The sequence below is a fragment of the Bison bison genome, unplaced genomic scaffold (genome assembly GCF_000754665.1).
Source record: "Bison bison bison isolate TAMUID 2011002044 unplaced genomic scaffold, Bison_UMD1.0 scf7180017864531, whole genome shotgun sequence".
Classification (NCBI taxonomy): Eukaryota; Metazoa; Chordata; class Mammalia; order Artiodactyla; family Bovidae; genus Bison; species Bison bison.
The window spans coordinates 7,866,926-7,886,426 of NW_011495081.1; the positions used below are offsets into that span (position 1 = coordinate 7,866,926).

The 19,501-nt window shown below is 44.4% G+C and overlaps 1 protein-coding gene across 1 annotated transcript in view; it reads left to right on the plus strand.

Annotated features, from left to right (window-relative positions):
* The window catches only part of KIAA1549L (KIAA1549-like ortholog), a 124,745-nt gene that overhangs the window by 4,934 nt on the left and 100,310 nt on the right, over positions 1-19,501 (plus strand). Inside the window, exons 3-8 of the mRNA XM_010831832.1 lie at positions 296-411; positions 3,538-3,757; positions 4,998-5,131; positions 11,232-11,394; positions 12,934-12,993; positions 18,914-19,065. Coding sequence (XP_010830134.1) covers positions 296-411; positions 3,538-3,757; positions 4,998-5,131; positions 11,232-11,394; positions 12,934-12,993; positions 18,914-19,065 — 845 coding nt within the window. The remainder of the gene's footprint in view (positions 1-295; positions 412-3,537; positions 3,758-4,997; positions 5,132-11,231; positions 11,395-12,933; positions 12,994-18,913; positions 19,066-19,501) is intronic.

Here is a 19,501-nt window from a genome sequence, read left to right on the forward strand (position 1 = left end):
CGGAAGTGAAGCGCCACTAGCGTGCTAGCTGTGTCTCTACTAGGGCCACCCAAATGGCTGGGCCTTCTTCCTGTAGGACGTGAGCGGGGCCAACAGAGCTGCCGCTCCAGCTATGCTAAATGGGAAAATTGTGAAACTGGGAAATTAAACCATCTGGTTTCAGTTGGCCCTGTGCCCACCAGCTTTGCTCAGAACCTGCAGGGGGTGCTGGGTGGCTGGGGAGGAGCAAGGGCTCATGATTAGGTAGGAGGTCTGCTGCCTTCTGCTGATGGTGTGCTTCTCTTTCACCCCACAGTTCTCTTTCTGACCCAAAGGAGGATGCAGATCAGTGAAACCCTGAAGCTCAATATAGCCAAAGGGCTCACACAAGCCTTGCGGAAGGCGTTCCACCAGAATGACGTCTTGGCTCATGTAAGCCCCCTGTTCTTGAAACCAGGCTCATCCAGCCACGTCTTCTTTTTGGGTCCAGAGTCTGTTTACATTGCTTCTGTCCTCCCTGAGCACCATAACCACCACGGAAGTAGATCCTCATTCTTCATTTTGGCAAATAGCTAACGTGTGGTAGCAGGAGAAGGAGGTCAAATTCTGAGATAGAAAATTGAGGATAATTGTGTCTAGTTTTTGGGTTGTTTTTTTAAAAGCCTGGATGTACTTTATAAAAATTGCCCCATTATCCTGTTATTTGGGGAAAGTATTTAATTGTGTCAGTGTAATTTTGCAGAAATCATCCACTGCTTTTTATCTTCCTCACCATGGTAAACAGTTGGCGATTTATTTCTGGACATTTAAAAATTACTCTGACTTGTAAATTGAGTCTAACTTTGCTTAAATTGAGAGTAACAGACGAGGAAGTAAGCATTTTTTTTTCTCTCCAAACACTTTCATGCCAAGTACTATTTAACAACCACCAACTGATTTCGATGGCATATCCAAGTGATGGAAGTTTTGCTCTACTCCCTTTTGGTTTGATTCCAAGTTTTAAAGCAGTACATGTGATGGGCAGTCAGTGGACAGCCCTTTACATCACTTAAAAATATCGCTTCAGCTTTCTGCTCTGATGCTGTGCACAGCTGCATTCAAATTAGTGGTACCTTGCCCACCACCACACCACGGACTAGGAAGGAGATTGGGTACAGTTTATTCATCATTGTTAATCTCTTTTATATACTTCTGAAAAGAAGAAGAGGAAATGCTCCCTACAAGAGACATCTGTGGTTTCTGCACCAGAAACTTTATTTGAAAGTTGAAAATGTGAATGTTTCCCTGTGGTTACCTGAGACAGTTTTCATTAAACTTTGGTTGTTCGAAAATTAGCCTCACAGTTTTTGCTCTTTGTTGCATATCATCACAGACCGCTGTGAGAATTAGTATGTAGTAGAAGGCAATGGCACCCCACTCTAGTACTCATGCCTGGAAAATCCCATAGATGGAGGAGCCTGGTAGGCTGCAGTCTATGGGGTCATGAAGAGTCAGACTCGACTGAGCGACTTCACTTTCCCTTTTCACTTTCATGCATTGGAGAAGGAAATGGCGACCCACTCCAGTGGTCTTGCCTGGAGAATCCCAGGGACGGCGGAGCCTGGTGGGCTGCCATCTATGGGGTCGCACCGAGTCAGACACGACTGACATGACTTAGCAGCAGCAGCACTTATTTTTAAATCAGTTTTTATTTAAAAAAACACTTAAGATTAGGATTGTCATATATGCACTACTTTATATAAGCTGATAACTAATAAAGACCTACTATATAGTATAGGGAACTCTATTCAATACTCTGTAATGACCCATATGGGGAAAGAATCTAGAAAGGAGTGGATATATGGATATGTATAACTGATGCACTTTACTGTACCACAGAAACTAACACAACACTTTGAATTGACTATGGTTCAATACAAATTTAAAGAAAACACGGAAACATATTTCTTTCGAAAGGATGTTTGATATCATCACCGTGAATAGAAGTCAGGATCATTTGCTGCAAGTAGAAGGCAATGATAAAAATGAAATAAGGGAGTTTCCTGATGGTCTAGTGGTTAGGATTTGGCGCTTTTACTTTCACGGCCCAGTTTCAATCCCTGGTCAGGGAACTGAGATCCTACAAGCTGCATAGCATGACCAAAATTAAAAAATGAAAATGAAAATAGTGGAGACAGCCTGTTAAATTCAAGTTAGATATTACTGCTTGCAGAAGGCATTAAGGCTGGGGCCTGGCGTCCCTTTGTTTGTTTAAAAATATGATTAGCAAGGATTAGAGAGGTGTTAGAAGTCAACTGTCCTCAAACTGAGACTTGCTTCTTGAGATATTAATATTAGGAGGATGGGAATGGGAGTCACCTTCTTTCTGGGTGATTTGGTGGTATTTGGTGCTGAGTCCGTGTTCCATCCAGAAATACCTCTTGTCCCGCCTAATGTCACCTTGAACACCAGCTTCAAGTGACAAGGTGCTGAGGAACACACAATGTGGAGGAAGCAAAGGACACCCAGCCTCCTGCAAAATCAGTTGTCTTGGTTTCTTTGGCAAAAAACATGAGACTCCTAATGGAGATGGAAGAATAAGGGGAGGAAAGGCGGTGTTCGAAACACCCTGAACTGTTGATATCAAACATGAGGAAAGCAAAACAAAATAAGAATAAGGTCAAAAGCCTCAAAACTCTTCCAGTTGGGTGAGAGAGAGCTCAGATCATCAGCATCCCTTAGGACTCCTTTGCTGTAATAGAAATTCTCCATGGCCCAGCCTTGCCTTGGTCGTGAGCCAGTTACAAGCCAAGAATAGAGTTAAATCCGAACAGTTCTCTCAGCTTCTAAAGAGAGGGCTTCACCTCATTTACTACCTGGCCCTTGTCTGGAAGGGGCCTGAACTTCATCTATCATTTCTGCCTTTTAATGTTTATGTTCTTGTGCTCTGTCACTCACTCATGTCCGACTCTTTGCAACCCCATGGACTGGGGCCCACCAGGCTTCTCTGTCCATGGGATTTTTCAGGCAAGAATACTGGAATGGGTTGCCAATTCCTGTTCCCGGAGATCTTCCCAACCCATGGTTGAACCCACGTCTCCTTCATTTCCTGTATTGCAGGTGGATTCTTTACCCACTGAGCCATTAGGGAAGGCCCTTTAATGTTTATAAATGATGAGAAGTATGGTACAGCCGTTTTCCCAGCATTCCTACCCCAGGAAATCTCTTTTGCCTGCTGTCTCCTGCCTGCCTTCCTGGGTGGTAATTGGTGCTCACAGGATTAAACTGAGACACTTAAGGAATAAAAAAAAACTACCCACAGACTTAATTCTGTTTCAGAATTAAATATAGATTTAATTCTATATCCATAGGTTCAACACAAATTATATTTTGTTGTATTCTGATATTTTGAGATCTGCCAGTCCCATCAGCTTATAGCACTGCTAGAATATTTGTCAAATGGGAACGTCCTCCTCCCCAGCCATGCTGAGCAACCATTATGGTTCTAAGAAACACCAAGAGAGACTTACAGTATGGTGGAAATGAACACTAAGTTCTTTGGGTCCATTTGTCTTGTAGGTGGACCTTCTGGAACATTCTCACAACATCACCGTTGGTTATTACGCCACCAAAGGGAGGCTGGTCTACTTGCCTTCCGCAGTGATCGAAATGCTGGGTGTTTATGGGATCAGCAACGTCACTGCGGATGTGAAGCAGCACACCCCAAACCTGCAGTCTGTGGCTGTACTTGCCTCCCCGTGGACTCCCCAGCCTGCGGGCTACTTGCAGCTGAAAACAGGCAAGTAATTCAGAAGAAAAGGATTCCTCTTCATTCTGGGATTGTGGGCACTACCAGGAGGACACCTGTTTGAACACTCCATCACTGGAATTCCCTGGTGGTCCAGTGGTTAAGACGCCATGCTCCCAGTGCAGGGGGTACAGGTGTGATCCCTGGTCAGGGAACTAAATCCCTCATGCCACAGCTGAAGATGCCACAAGTAAGGCCTGGGGCAGCCAAATAAAAAAAGGAAAATTCCATCACTAGCTGCTCTGTCATTTCTTAGAGTCCTCATGTACCTTCCTCCAAGGGCCTTGCTAATCTAATGTCCAAGTTCCCTGCACAGCAGCCTAAACTTTTCCAACCTGGATTCATGAGAAATATTCCTTCACAGAAGTCTTCCCAATTTATATGAGTATATAGTACTTATGAGCATCAGGTACTGTATTTTCTTTTCCTGTATTACCAGTGGATACTGAGGAGGATTGAGTATCCTCAGCGTAAAATCTGCGCTTTGCAACAACATGTTCCAGATGCCCTTGAATTAGAATCTTTGAGCTTAGGCCTTAGAGTCTTTCTTTTAAACTCCCTGATGGGACTTCCCTGGTGGTCCAGTGGTTAAGAATAAGCTTGGTAATGCAGGGGTCACAGGTTCCATCCCTGGCCTGGGAGTATTCCATATGCTGTGAGGCAACTAAGCCCGTGTGCCACAGCTACTGAGTCCGTGTGCTCTGCAACAAAAGCTCACTGCACCTGGAGAAGTCTCCCTCTTTCTACAACTAGAGAAAGCTCTTGCGCAGCAGTGAAGACCCAGTGCAGCCTAAATAGATGTTTTTTAAAATGTTGTATGTTTTTTTAAATTCTGATCTTGTGGTTTGAAAGCCACAAGAGTAGAGGAACCTTTAAAACTGAAAAACTCAAACAACTTAGTCATGTAGGTCAATTGACTTTTTTTTTCCTTCCAAAGAAATAGAAGACATGATCACTCTAAAGTCATTTTGTAGTCTTGGAGCAGATGTTTCCATATGCCAATAATTGAAATCACAAAATTCTTTGCATTGGAGGGGATCTCAGATTCGATCATGTTTTTAATTCTTATATATTATAAATCACTTTAAGAGCCACTTCCAAAACTATGACTGTCCTTATTTGCCTGATTTCTCTAATGTAAACCATGCCGTTTTGTATCATGACTGCCGTTAAGTTCAAGGAATTAAGACGTAGAGCTTTGGTGAGCATTGATTTATTACTTTCATTCTAGTGCTACAGTTTGTGAGCCAGTCCGACAACATACAGTCCTGCAAATTTGCTCAGACCATGGAACAGAGGCTACAGAGGGCCTTCCAGGATGCTGAGAGGAAAGTTCTGAATACTAAAAGCAACCTGACGATTCAGGTAAGTGGGAGTGTGCTTCAGCCTGTAGTTGACAGAGACCACCCGGAACCCAAATGTTGGCAAGAAGTGCTTTGGTTCCCATTTCAAAGCTGCCTTTGTACTTCGGGTATGCGAGGATATCTAGGGTTGATCGTACAAGAGAGATGATGTACCCCTGTGTACCTGCTGTGATTTGGGATTTTATGTTTATTTTCCCTTGTGAAGCTTCCTCAAGTCTTTCTAATATACTTATTTTTTTTAATGTACTAGAATATACTCTACATGTCAGATGTCTCATATAAAATGAATCATTTCTAAATAACTAATTCACCTAAGATTTCCTTTTCTGTGATTTTAATTCAGTTTATTTTCCGGGTATCCACAGGAACAATCACCTTAGTTTAAGGACACACATCTTATATTTAGGGCTTACTGTGTGCCAGGACTGTGCTAAATGTTTTATAAATGCTTTGCTATGTAATACTCAAGACATCCTTCTGAGGTGTTATTATCAGCATTTCACAGAAAAAGGAATGGAGAGAATGGTAAGAAACTTCCAGAATTAGGACTTGAGGCAAAGCCTGTACTGTAATCCACCATGCTCTGCTAGCATCAACGCAACATAGAAATGGGATCCTTAGGTGGCCAGTGTTGGTCACGGTGTGAGCCTCTAGCTGGGGCATACAGAGGGCTCTGGAGGACTCAGGACAGCATGGTCAGTATTTGTCCAGGCGCCTCGGCTATTCAGTCACTGTCTAGAACTGAATCTCCTAATTTTGTCCCAACTCTGCCAATCCAACGTCTCTTACATTAAACCTTATACTCAAAAAAAAAAAAAAGAAATGGGATCCTTGATGAAATTTTCAGCAGGCATTTGACTTCTCTTCTAGGGCAGTCTCAGTACTGGTACACTGTTTTTCAACTTCCTGAATTTGCAGTAGACATGCTACCAAATGTCTCTCTCAGACCCATTTTTTACATTTCTATAGACGACATCTCCCTAAAGACAGATGCTTCTTAATAATTTTCATCCAGTCCCCAAATTTCTCTGATTGTACTAACCAATCTGTCTGTTTTACTGAACTAAAAAGCCTTTGCAATTAAACCCAGTGGTTTTAAAATCGACATTTAGCTTAAATGAATTATCAGCAAAGCCAATATGATGTGGAAGGCATACAATTTAATTTGAATGAGCAGTTGTCCCTTTCTAGATTCACCCAAAGTATATATGGAAGTATCTCATTATGATCTGGTTCATATTTGACTAAGATCTAAAAACATGTCACAGACATAAGATTTATGTAAGGAGTGTGACTCAGCTCCTTTGTGGGGGATCTTTTTCTTTCTGATTGCGTTTGTGATCCTCACAGGTACATGAGTCTTATTGAAGCTTGGCAGAGGAACATATTCTAATTATAATCAGGAAGTACAGACTTACAGAGCAACTTCTTTTTATCAGCCAGTGGAAGGGACACCAAGATAAATAAGCTGCCCTTGGCCTTAAGAAACCTCTCTTGTGTTGTTGTATGGTAGTCATGGCCATGAGATAAAACTTTGTAAAGTAAGCAACAAACACTCCTTGGAAAAGACTACAGCAGGCAATTAGAAAATTGTATCTAAATAGATTTTAGATGCTCTTGAATGTATCAACAGCTCTTGATATGAATGGGTAATTGGGTGAATTGTTTTAATAACCCTCTTTCACTTTTTGCCTTGGCTAACAGGAAGCCCAGAGCGAAAGCTGTTGTGTAGATTTAATAACCCTCTAGGCCACAATGTTATGCGTAGATCATTACATGCTAATCATCCCCCAGGGTTGTCATTAATCTCTTTTTTTAAGGACCTGGTTTTGCAATTAATAAATTTCCCTTTTATTGTATTAAATATAATTTGTGGGGCACCTTGGATCGCTTGTGTAATAAAACCATGTAAATATTTAATTTTTTTGGAGGGTCATTGAAAAAGTGACTTCTTAGTTTTTACTTGTATAGCATTGATATTAAGGGCTAGATTATAGTAGGCTCAAGTAAGACTTTTTGATTATAAGTGATGGAATGCAAGCTCACAAGGCTTATGCAAAAAGAGGAAGTGATTGGCTCATGTAAGCGAAAAGTCTGTAGCTTCTTACTTCAGGAACAGTTGGACCCAGGTGTTTGCATGATTTCTTCATGAAATTCTCTCCTCATCTCTTGGTTTGCTTTGCTATAGGCTGGCATTATCCTCAGGCTCCTGGTGCCTCCAAATTTGTCTCATCTTTATTACTCACAGTCTCATGGAACCAGAGTGCCTTTGGTTCCATGTCATTCCAGTCAAAATCCTGGGATTAGGTTTCATTGAATCCTCTTGGATCATGTGCTCATTTCTAGACCAGTAACTGTGATTGAGGATATGAAATGTCCCAGTCAACTAAGCCTGACTGAGATACCCACTCCTGGAACCAGACTGGGGCAACTCTACCCAAAGCGCATGAACTCATAGGAGAGAAGTGGTGTTTCCTTAAGAGAAATTGTGGTGCTGACATGGAAGAAGGAAGAATGGATACTAAGGATGAAAACAATGGCTTTCCATTCCATCAGCTTTATGGGTCTAATTAACTAAATGAATCATGGCACGAATGAATGGGAAGTAAGAGATGATGTCAGAACCCAAAGGAATCTAAGAATAGAGGGGTGATGGGAAAGTGTTCTATGCAAGGGCATGACTATGAGGGAACCGTGATATGACCTTGTTTTCAGGGCTCTGGTTTCTTCTTTATGAATCTGTTGTTAAGTAGCCCCCAAGAGTGACTACACTTTTCTTAGCTATAAAAAAGATGAGTAAAGAAAACATAAATGGAAAGACATTCTGTGCTTATGAATTGGAAGACTTAATGTTGTTATGATGTCAAGTACTACCAAGAATGATTGATAGATTCAATCCAATCCCTATCAAAATTCCAGTGACGTCTTTTGCAGAAATAGAAAAATCTATCCTACAATTCACATGAAATCTCAAGGGACCCCAAATTGCTAAAACAATCCTAAAGAGGAAAACAAACTTGGAGATCTCACACTTCCTGATTTCAAAACTTAGTGCAGAACTATGGTATTCAAAACAGGATGGAACTGGCATAAAGACAGAAATATGGACCAATGGAACCAAACAGAAACCCCAGAAATAAATACATACACGATCAAATGATTTCTGACAAGACCATTAAGTGGGGGAAGGGACAGTCATTTCAGCCAATCAGTTCAGTTCAGTCCTGGGTGTTCTTTGGAAGGAATGATGATAAAGCTGAAACTCCAGTACTTTGGCCACCTCATGAGAAGACTTGACTCATTGGAAAAGACTGTGATGCTCGGAGGGATTGGGGGCAGGAGGAGAAGGGGACGACAGAGGATGAGATGGCTGGATGGCATCACTGACTCAATGGACGTGAGTTTGAGTGAACTCTGGAAGATGGTGATGGACAGGGAGGCCTGGCGTCCTGCAATTCATGGGGTCACAAAGAGTCGGACACGACTGAGCGACTGAACTGAACTGAACTGAACTGAATGTAAACCAGGGACTTGAACAGATGTTTGAACACCAGTGTTCATAACATTATTCACAGCAACATTAAGTGTCCATCAGCAGGTGAATGAATAAATAAATGTAGTATATCTATGCCAGGGAATATTATTCATTTTTAAAACAGAGGGAAATTCTGACACGTGCTTCAACATGGGTGTACCTTGAGGACATCATACTAAATGAAAGAAGCCAACCACAAAAGGACAAATACTGTATGATTCCACTTATGAAAAGTGTTTGAAGTAAAGTTGCTCAGTCGTGTCCAACCCTTTGCGACCCCATGGACTGTAGCCTACCAGGCTCCTCCATCCATGGGATTTTTCCAGGCAAGAGTACTGGAGTGGGGTGCCATTGCCTTCTCCAGGGGATCTTCCTGACCCAGGGATTGAACCCAGGTCTCCCGCACTGCAGGCAGACGCTTTTACCGTCTGAGCCACGAGTGTAGCTTTGTCAAATTAATAGAGACAGAAAAGCTGAATGGTGGTTCCCAGGGACTAGGAAGAGGAAGAAATGGGGAGTTGTTTAGTAGGTACAGAGTTTCAGTTTGGGATGATGGAAAAGGTTTGGAAATGGACAGTGGTGATGATTGCCCAAGAATGTGAATGTACTTAATGCCACTGTACACTTTAAATGGTTAAAATAGTATAACATAATGTGTATTTTACCACAGAAAGTATGAAACTAATATAGTGTTGTATGTTAATGAAGTCTCCTCAATAAAAATGTTCTCAGTTAAAAAAAGTATAACTTACTTTGTCAAGTGTAGTATATACTAAGATACCATACTACAAGCTCTTTGGGATCCAGTGAGACTTAGTTTTGTTGAAAAGAAACAAGCATATATACATATACGTACATATATATATGTATATGTATGTATATATATATATAATGTTCCAAATAGAGATAAAGATTGCAAGGTTACTTTAGTTATTATTTTTTAGGTGACAGTACAGTGAGGTCTTTTGAATTATTCAGAAAGAAGTACCTTTCTTCTTGGTACCTTGGGAAAGAGGTGTGAATACCTGTGGCTAAACCACATTCCAAAAATCCTCTGGAGAGGAAGTAAGAGTTGACCAGAAATGTTGACTCCATATGTCAGTAATCATGGGACTCTAGGCGCTGTGTTAGAGAACTTAAAAAGGAACTTGCTCTTATGGGAAAAACTTCGAAATAGCTTGAAGACGCTTACTCTTGATAGTCTTCAAAGTAAGTTTTAAAAGGAATGCTGCAGAGATATCTGTGTCTGAGCACACAAAGGTTTTAGACAGACTGGGTATCAGTTCCTGGCAAAAAGAGAGGACATATTCAAATGAAGGCAATTTGAGGAAAGTCCAATGAAAAGGACTTTACAGAAGTGTGCCCAGGCTCTAGGGGGACCAGGGGGGTGGTGCAGCTTTCAAGGCTGTGACTTTGGGGCTGATGAGGTGAGGGGACGGAGCAGTTGTGGGAAACTTGGGCCAGAAGTGCGCAACAAGAGCTGTGACCCCCCAGGAGGGAGCTCCCAACACCAGCTCTCTGACCTCACTCTCCTCCTTCTCGCCCACATCCTCCTGAGCTCCCTGTAGCTAACATCAGGGCACCAAGTAGCCCATTGGTGTGCTCCACAGAATTCTGCCTCTGGGGGCACTGAGCAGGATGAGGGCAGGGTAGCAAATGGATCTGGTGGGGAAGGGGCAGACATCCAGCGCAGAAGCCCACAAAGACTGTCTCACCAGGCAGAACGCCTTCCTACTGCATCTGTTTTTCACATTTCATCTGTGGGGTGTTTGTGTGTATATACACTGACCCATGAAAGTCTCATTTCTTCATAACTAAAAACCTGACTTAAAGATTCAAAAAGAAAACTGTACCATCTCATAGTAATATTAACATATTCTACATTGAATTGATAGACCGCAATGAAATGGAATCTCTCTCGAAAGAAGCTGTTTTCTATTTCTGCATTCTTATTGTCATCAGTTTTCATCATGCTGTCCATTACTAGGTTAGTGACCAGTGGCGTGCATTCTCTGTCCTTTCAACTTTAAAATTCCCCAGAAGTTTGAATCAGGCTTTCTTGGTCTGAGCAGTTGAGCCCTCCTTAAATTTATCATTCCTATGCTCTATAGTGTATCTTCAGAACCATAAAAATAGCCTGCGACCATTTAGCCCCTGGAAAAGATACACCACCTGTGGTTAAAACCTGAAGTCAGGCTGCACAGGTTTGGATCCTGGCTCTGTCACTTATTAGCTGTGTGACCTTGGGCAAGTCCCTTGATCGTTCTGGGCTTCAGTTTCCTCCTCTGTCAAAGGATATACCTCCATGACAGGATACACCTCCTAGGGTTGTGGTGAGGATTAAATGAGATCATGTGCCCTTGGAACGATGCCTGGTACGAGATGCCTGGCATGTTGTGAGCCATCATAAGTGACAACTGTTGTTATTCTTATCTCTTCCTTGCTCTCTTCCCACCTCCCTTTCATTCCTAACCTCTCCTTAAGCTTCTCTTCCCACGGCCTCCATGAAACAGACCCTCGTCTTATTTGGCATGTCTCCCTCCCCTTTCCTCCTGTGTCCATTCAGATGGTGAGCACATCCAACGCCTCCCAGACAGTCACCTTGGTGTACGTGGTGGCCAACCGAAGCTCCTTCCTCAACGGCACCGTGGCCAGCAGCCTCCTCCGCCAGCTCTCCGCTGAGCTGGTGGGGTTCTACCTCACCTACCCGCCGCTCACCATCGCGGAACGTGAGTATGTTCGAGCTGTGTTCGAGTCCCTGTAGGACTCTACCGTCTTCTCCGGAAGCTTGTCCACTTAGCAAGCCTCCATGGTGCCATGTGCTAACTCTTTTGTCATAAAATCACAACTGTAATATGTGACTGAAGGGGGTTGAATTGATGAAAACGTGACTGCATGTTGTAAAAAGCACTGGCTAGGTGCTTTTACCCTTCACTTGTCTTGTATCTCATTTAATCCTCACAACTACCCTCTATGGTAGGTGCAAAATTAGCGCCATTTTGCAGAAATGGGAAAATTGAAACTCCAAGAGGTTTAACTCCAAGATGCCTACTCTGACATAGCTGGTGAGACATCAAACCTGGGGCTTGAACCAAGCAGTCTGTCTTCTTAGCTTATAACATTGCCCGGTAGAGCGTCTGTCTGTCCTCATGGCAATCTTGGTTGCTAGGGTTTCCCCCACTTCTGCCATCACCAAAAATTCCCAGGCCCTCAGCCCTTGCCTGGGCTATAGATATTATAATGCATTTCACGTGCAGTCAGCATCGTGACTTCACTTGATGAAGTCCCCATAGGCTTGTGGCCTCCTCTTTCTCTAACGCTTCAGTTGCATAATCCTCATTATCATGCACCAGGCATAGACTTCGAAGATGCAGCCTACATTTTGTACCCAAACACTTACTCAGTAGCCAAAGGAAGTATAGATCCCTGCTCTTAAATTTAATTGTTGATACATACTCAAGGTCACTGGGTAAGTGTATTTTTTTAAACATGTATTAGCAAAGTTGTTTTCATTTCCCTCTATGGTTCCTTTTTATATTGTAAATAAGTGAGATAATGTGCTAATGTACTTATTAGCACAAAGTAGCCACTCAGACTTTATAAAAAAATGTTAGTTTAGTGGCAAGCTTTTGTGAATTTCCATGTACTCAGAAAAGATGACTCTGGATTATATGGAAAAGATAATGTCATAAAAGATGGCATTATGTCACCTGGTGGCATGTGAAGGATTTATTTTCTTTGATCATCTTGATAGTCTAAGAATAATAATAATAACACAACTGTGATTTACTGAGTACTTATTATGTGCCAAATAATGTGCTAAACTCTGATGGTCACCACACTATAAAGAAATGGGACCATTGCTTGCAAGCATTTAGCTACTAAACTTAGTCTTTGGAAAGATCCATTCAAGAAATAATTATTCCTAAAAATATGTTATGATGGGTAATTTTTTTAAAAAGAAGGCTATAGTTGACAGGTTCTCGTTGAAAGTCTTGACAGTAAAATTGTTTTGCCTTAAGAAGGTTTGGATGGAAAAGCTGAAAGCAGACACCCAAAAGCCTTAGAAAACTCTTCTGAAAGTTAGCCCTTTACTGAGTATTTTAGTTTTCTGAAAAGCAAGTTTCAGGCTGTATGTCCTAGAGTTCCCAAGAATGATAGAGCAGGATTTAGCTGCTTGGTATTTTGTCAACTGTGTCTATTTCCCTGAACGAAATCTATATATAAAACTTGTGAAAGTAATTTGGTGTGTTTCTTGTTTGTTTTAGCGCTGGAATACCCCAACCTTGATATATCAGAAACGACGAGAGACTACTGGGTAATTACAGGTAATCTCTTCTTTCTTTGCTCCTTTCACCCTATCAGGTTGGTTTATTTTTAAAAGCTTGCTTGCCTTTCAGTGATAGAATTGGCATCTTTTCTTGGATTCTGCCTTATAAGCCAAGGAGTTCCTTCCATAGGACCAGAAATGGAGTAAACTGAGATAAGAACCTGGGCTCTGTGACAACCTAGAGGGGGTCAGCTGGGGTGGGAGGTGGGAGAGAGGCTGAAGAGGGAGTGGACATGTATATACCTATGGCTGATCCATGTTGAGGCAGAAACCAACACAATGTTGTAATTATCCTTCAATTAAAAATTAAAAAAAAAAAGACATCACACTGAAGATGGGTGTTAAATAATCAGTTCAAAACAGCTACCTTGAAAGTCCTAGTCTGGAGCCTTCTTCTTGCAAAACATGCATCCATCAGAAGGAAGAGCATTAAGCTGTGGAGGGCTGGGGCATGTCCATGCGAATGGTTGTCTATTTGTTTAAAGATCGTAGGCCTTTCTGCACTGCCCTACAAAACCCAGTGGAAGTCAGAGGAATGCCAGGCATGCACTTTTCTCTCTCCCTGGGCACACCCACACTGATCCTGTTGAAGCCCAGCGTGTCCTGACAGTGAAGGCGGACGGAAGTAGAAGGGTGTTTGGGTGGCATTTTCCTTGACATTTTCTAGCTGAGATTTATGAAACAGCAAAAAAAAGTTCTTGTTTGTGTTTTTCAAAAGCCAGACAGTAGCTCTGAAAATTAGAGAAGCAAGGATTAGAAGCAGAGAACAGAAGCTTGTAGGAGGCAGAGTGACTAGCTGGGTCATTAAGGGTGGTGCCGAAAGCTCAGCTTCTCTGTTCACTGGTGCCAAATTGAATCTCAGAGGCAGTTTGGAGTGAAGTAGAAATGGATAGCTTCATTGCTTTGCTAGCAGGGGATACCGCAAGCTCCTGCCTCAAAAAACTACATGTCCCAACCTGGGAGGATTTGATGAGGGGTTTTATAGCAATAGTTCAAGGTAGGGTTTTATAGCAATAGTTCAAGGTAGGGTTGCTAAAAAGATTAAGGTGTGTGTAGGGTCTCCAGGTGGTGCTGGTGGTAAAGAACCTGCCTGCCAATGCAGGTAGATGTAAGAGACGTGGGTTCAATCTCTGGGTTAGGAAGATCCCCTGGAGGAGGGCATGGCAACCCCCTCCAGTATTCTTGCCTGGGGAATCCATGGACAGAGGAACCTGGAGGGCTACAGTCCATAGGGTTGCAAGGAGTTGGACGTGACTGAAGCGACTTAGCACGCCCGGGGTCTCAGGTGGTTGGTCTCCTATTCTTGACGCACTTCTCTGGTCCCTGTAAATCTTGCCTCACGTGGTTTTGTGGCAGCTCTCTCCTTCATTAGCAGCTGTTCTGGATCTGCCCTTTGGAACTTGGGGAAGGTTACAGTGGCTGGAGTCTTGCCTACAAGAAATGGGGACAGAAAGGCTTCCATGCCCAGGAGCCCCAAAGGGTCCTCCTCGGTTTCAAGGGGAGGGACAGGAAGGTGTTGGTCTGCTAGAGCTGCTACCCTAGGCTGGGGGGTGAGGGTGGGGGCTTCAACCACAGGAATTTATTTTCTCATAACTCAAGAGGCTGGAGGTCTAATATCAAGGTGTCAGCAGGGTTGTTTGCTTCTGAGGTTCTCTCTCCCTGGCTTGGAAAACATCCACCTTCCCTCTGTGCAGGTCTGTGTCTTAATTTCCTCTTCTTACAAGGATACCAGTCATTTAGGACTAGGCGCCACCCTAATGACCTCATTGTATCTTAATTGCCCTATCCCAAACAGTCACATTCTGAGGTCCTGGGGGATAAAAGATCATCAGATGGGGTGTGGGGGAAACAACTCCGCCCATAACAAAGAGGGAGCAAGATTTTGCAAGTCCTGGAAGATGAGCCTGGACAAGCAGGCCCTCCCCAGCCTCCCTCTTCCCTTCCCTGTCTCCTCCCTCTCTTGCGGTCCCAAACAAGCAGTAAGTGGGTGCTGGCTGGAATACTAACTAGGAGCTCGGTGAAGCCTGCTCAAGACCTCTCCTAAACTGCAGAAAATTGTGTTTCTTTCTGCCCTGCAAGGCCATGGATTTGCAGAGATTATTTTACCTGTGAAGAAAGCCAACAAAAGAAATGTGTTTACAAAGGAAAACAGCAGCGACCCACCAGAGCTTATGCCCAAGAGAGACAGTGCTAACCCAGCAACACATTTTTGAAGCCAGCAGGTTATGTAACACTTATAAAATCATGTTTCCTGCCCAAGGAATGCTTTTTTTTAAACTTGCAGATACATACCCCCCCTTCTCTAACTTTAATATTGACGTTTGATGGTAAGACACCCTGTCCTTGTCAACCTCTTGTTTTGTCCTTTCCTCAGGTACCTCTGTCTGAGTGACACGTGCTTAATAAAAGGCTCCATACATGGTCTTGTTTTCAGGATTCTCTTGCGACTTGACTGGACATCCCTCACTTGTTATCACTGGTGCTGCTGCTGGTAATCAGCATACACAATGACCCCCCACCCAACCCATCTCAACACTGTGTTCGGAGCTCATTGGACCAGTTGATTTCTACTTGAGGGGCAGGGAGAAAGGGGAAGAGTTTCAGGTTTCAGGAGGACCCTCCTGCCTTCCCTTTGGCCCATGACCACTTTCTAGACCTGTGGGCAGTCACCACCAACTTTTACCGTCATTTCTAGAAGGGGTAGGAGATTGGGAACGTAGAGATGAAGATAGCTTTGTTCAACCCATTCCCCAGGCCAGGAGCCTGAGGCCACTGGGCTTCTCAGGAGAAAGGAGAGGAGCTGTAGTCCTGGAACACAGCTCTGTGTTTTCCAGGCAATTCCTTCCTCTGCTGAGGACCTGTCTAGCGAAGCAGGAGGTGCCTTTGAGCAACAACAGCTACTGCTTGTGGGCATCCTCTCAAGGGCTTTATGGCACTATGCTAGAAGCAGTTTTCTTTTATAAAGTATTCTGTTCTTCATGATATGGTCAGGAGTAGCTTATGATAACCGTGTTTTCAGATGAGGAACTGGGCCCAGAGGAACTTGCCCAAGAACACTCAGTCGGGGGGCATCAGGATTCAAACCCAGGCTCCCGGCTCCAGCCCCCAGCTCTTATCCAGCTGGAAGACTGTCCTTAGGAAGGACACATCGTCTTTGCAGACAGAGCCACGAGGCACGTGGGAGCTGCCCAGCTGTTGATTCCCTGGAACTCTGTGGCAGGTTCCCGTAACTTCCTGCACTTCCCTGGAGGCATTTTTTTGGTCTCAATTTTTAAAATTGTGGTAAAATACACATAACATGTGATTTATCGTTTTAACCTTTTAAAAGATTATTTTCTATTGGAGTACAATTGCTTTACGATGTTGTGTTAGTTTCTGTTTTACATCAAAGTGGGTCATTTATATGTATACATACATCCCCTCCCTCTTGGACCTCTCTCCCACCGCCACACTCTGATCCCTCAGCTTCAGGTTGTCACACATCGCCGAGCTGAGCTCCCTGTGCTGTATAGCAGCTTCTACTAGCTAGCTATTTTATACATGGTAGTGTATATATGGGAGAAGGCGATGGCATCCCACTCCAGTACTCTTGCCTGGAAAATCCCATGGATGGAGGAGCCTGGTGGGCTGCAGTCCATGGGGTCGCTAAGAGTCGGACGCAACTGAGCGACTTCACTTTCACTTTTCACTTTCATGCATTGGAGAAGGAAATGGCAACCCACTCCAGTGTTCTTACCTGGAGAATCTCAGGGATGGGGGAGCCTGGTGGGCTGCTGTCTATGGGGTTGCACAGAGTCGGACACGACTGAAGCGACTTAGCAGCGACAGCAGCAGCAGTGTATATATGTCAAAGCTACTCTCCCAATTTGTCCCACCCTCTTCTTCCCCCCAAGCGTCTGCGAGTCTGTTCTCTACATCTGCGTCTCTATTCCTGCCCTGGGACTAGGTTCATTGGTACCATTTTTCTAAGTGTACAACACAGCAGCATTAAGTACGTTCACAGAATTGTGCAGCCATCACCACTGTCTATTTCTGAAACGGTTTGTCACTTGGAGGCTTTGACTCTTCTCTTCTTTGATGTCTGCCCTTTCTGCATCACCACTGGGATGTCTCTAAAGTAACTCATGGTGACACCCCTCAACCGTCCTGCATTCCCTCTCTCACCCTTGTCCCCTGGTGAGGAGAGGCCAGCATAGGAGTAATCCTGCAGCAGTTGGCGCTGTCGTTTTATGGGAGGCGTATCTTTGAACTTGAAAGAACACGAGCTCTCCTCCTGGGGTCAGGAGGTGGGTCAGCCCTTCCTCAGCCTGACAGCTGTGCGAGAAGGGCTTGGAGGGGCCTTTCTGGGACCCACCACCATGGGAGGCACAGGAATGTTTGCAGGAGTTTGTTTGCAGGAATTCTGCTGAGCTGGGAGTCCCTCATGAGAGCCCTGGGGAGGAAAGCTGCTTTATGCCTTTCATGGGGATTTTTTTTAGGATTTGTGGTTTCAAAGAAATAACTTCTGAAACTCAGCTGTGGGTTTCACTTTTCTCATGGTCAGTTTCGACATCGCTGTCTGTATCTCATTGTCATCTGTGCCTTGTTCTGGCCCTGTTAGAATGCCATCATAGTAACAATATGGCCTTTATATCCAGGCTCTTTTCAGATCCCAGTAGACAGGGTGGTATTAATGGTCCTTGGCTGGAGTGTAGTAGAACAAACTCTGCTAAATGAAAAATCTTGTATTACATCCCCAGCCCGTGTAAGTTTTGGTCTAAGAAGATGAGAATTGCTTTTAGCATTTTTATTTTCAGGGATGACTGTGTTTGGAGGGAGTGTTTTAGGTGTTTGGGGAGAAGTGTGCTTCTTCCCAAGGGACTTGGAAGAAGGGCTGGCTTGGGGAATAGACAGCATAAAGGCAGTCGCCCCCATAGTAAGTGACTGCAGCAGTTCTAGGATGGTCCTGGCGTTCATTAAAATCCTCCTCCAGGCACCAGCCATAGCCTGGAATTCCGTATCAGTGCTTTACTTACTGATTACAGATACTCCGGGTGTGGATAAAGTCCAGAAGTGGAGGAAGGGTAGAAAGAGAGGGTTTCATTTACCTTCCACACAGGAGGCTCTGTGCTACACTGCTATATACATCTCATCTCAACCTTAAAGCCCACTAGAAATATATTTGCTGTGATGTAGCCTTTCTTATTCCATTTTACAAAGAAGGACTTGGACTCTGAGAGGGCCAGTGGTTTGCCCAAAGTCCCCCAGCTGGCAAGTGCCAGTGCTGAGAGAGCCCACTCCTTTGATCACACGATCCTGCTCTCAAGTCAGGAGGGTCTCTCACCAGGAGAGACCCCTGGGGCCCTGGGCAACTTTAGGAGTGAGCCCTGAAAGGTCCCCACTGACGAGGGAGGGGATGACAACACAGCAGAGTGGCTTGCCCACATGGAAGGGGCTGAGTAGCAGGATGGAGCTTAGATCCTTCAGCAAAGCTGTTGGAAAGAAGAGTAGAATCAGGGTAGCACTGAACCAGGAACCACCAAGAAATCCAATCAGCTGTTCTGCAGCAATGCTGTGTTCCCATACAGACTCTGACTGAACAGACTATCTTAAAAAGGTTGGGACCTAGTACAACAAGTTTGGATCATTACGCCTGTCCCAGTTTGTGAAGGCAGGGTTTCAGGGGTTTGGGCTTAAGCCCCGGCTTTGCTGATTACTAGCTGTGTGAACTTAGACAAGTCACATAGCCTCTTCAGCGTCTCAAACAAGCGGATAGTGATTCCTAACCCCTGGGGCGTCAAGAGGGAAGGATGGCCAGACCCTAACAGGGGTTCAAGCCCACGGCCCTTACAGCTGGTGCAGGCCTGGCCCTGGTGGCCGTGGCTTCTGAGTCAGCAGTGAGCCTCTCCCCTGACAGCACCTCTGTCTTCTGTGTCCAGTGCTGCAGGGCGTGGACAATTCCCTGGTGGGTCTGCACAACCAGAGCTTCGCCCGGGTCATGGAGCAGCGCCTGGCCCAGCTGTTCATGATGTCCCAGCAGCAAGGCCGGCGGTTTAAACGGGCCACCACTCTGGGAAGCTACACCGTACAGGTGGGTGCGTGCAAAGCCTATAAGAAAGGTATGGAAACGTGCTTCCTGAGCTGAGGTAGATTGTGCTGCTTGCCGAGGTGCGTGCATACCACAAGCTGATGAGGCCGGTTAATCCACACTGCTCTTACTTTTGTGGGGTTGGTGGTCATAATCATTGACATTGTGAAGGAGGGTGAGAGCTGCTCTCCCAACTGTCTCACTCTGGATTGCAGGGGGAAGCAGGTCTCAGAAGACATGCTGCCCACACGTGCATATTTATTCAACAAAGCATTATTAGTAAGTGTCAGCTCCCCCGCAACCTGCTCCGGAGGCTGGATGAGGTCCCAGCTTTCAGGCCTCTCAGCACCATGGCTGTGATCAGCAGAAACACTCATCAGCCTTCCAAAAGTGGAGTTCTGTTGGCCTTGTCGTGTCTGTTTCAACAAACAGAGCCCTC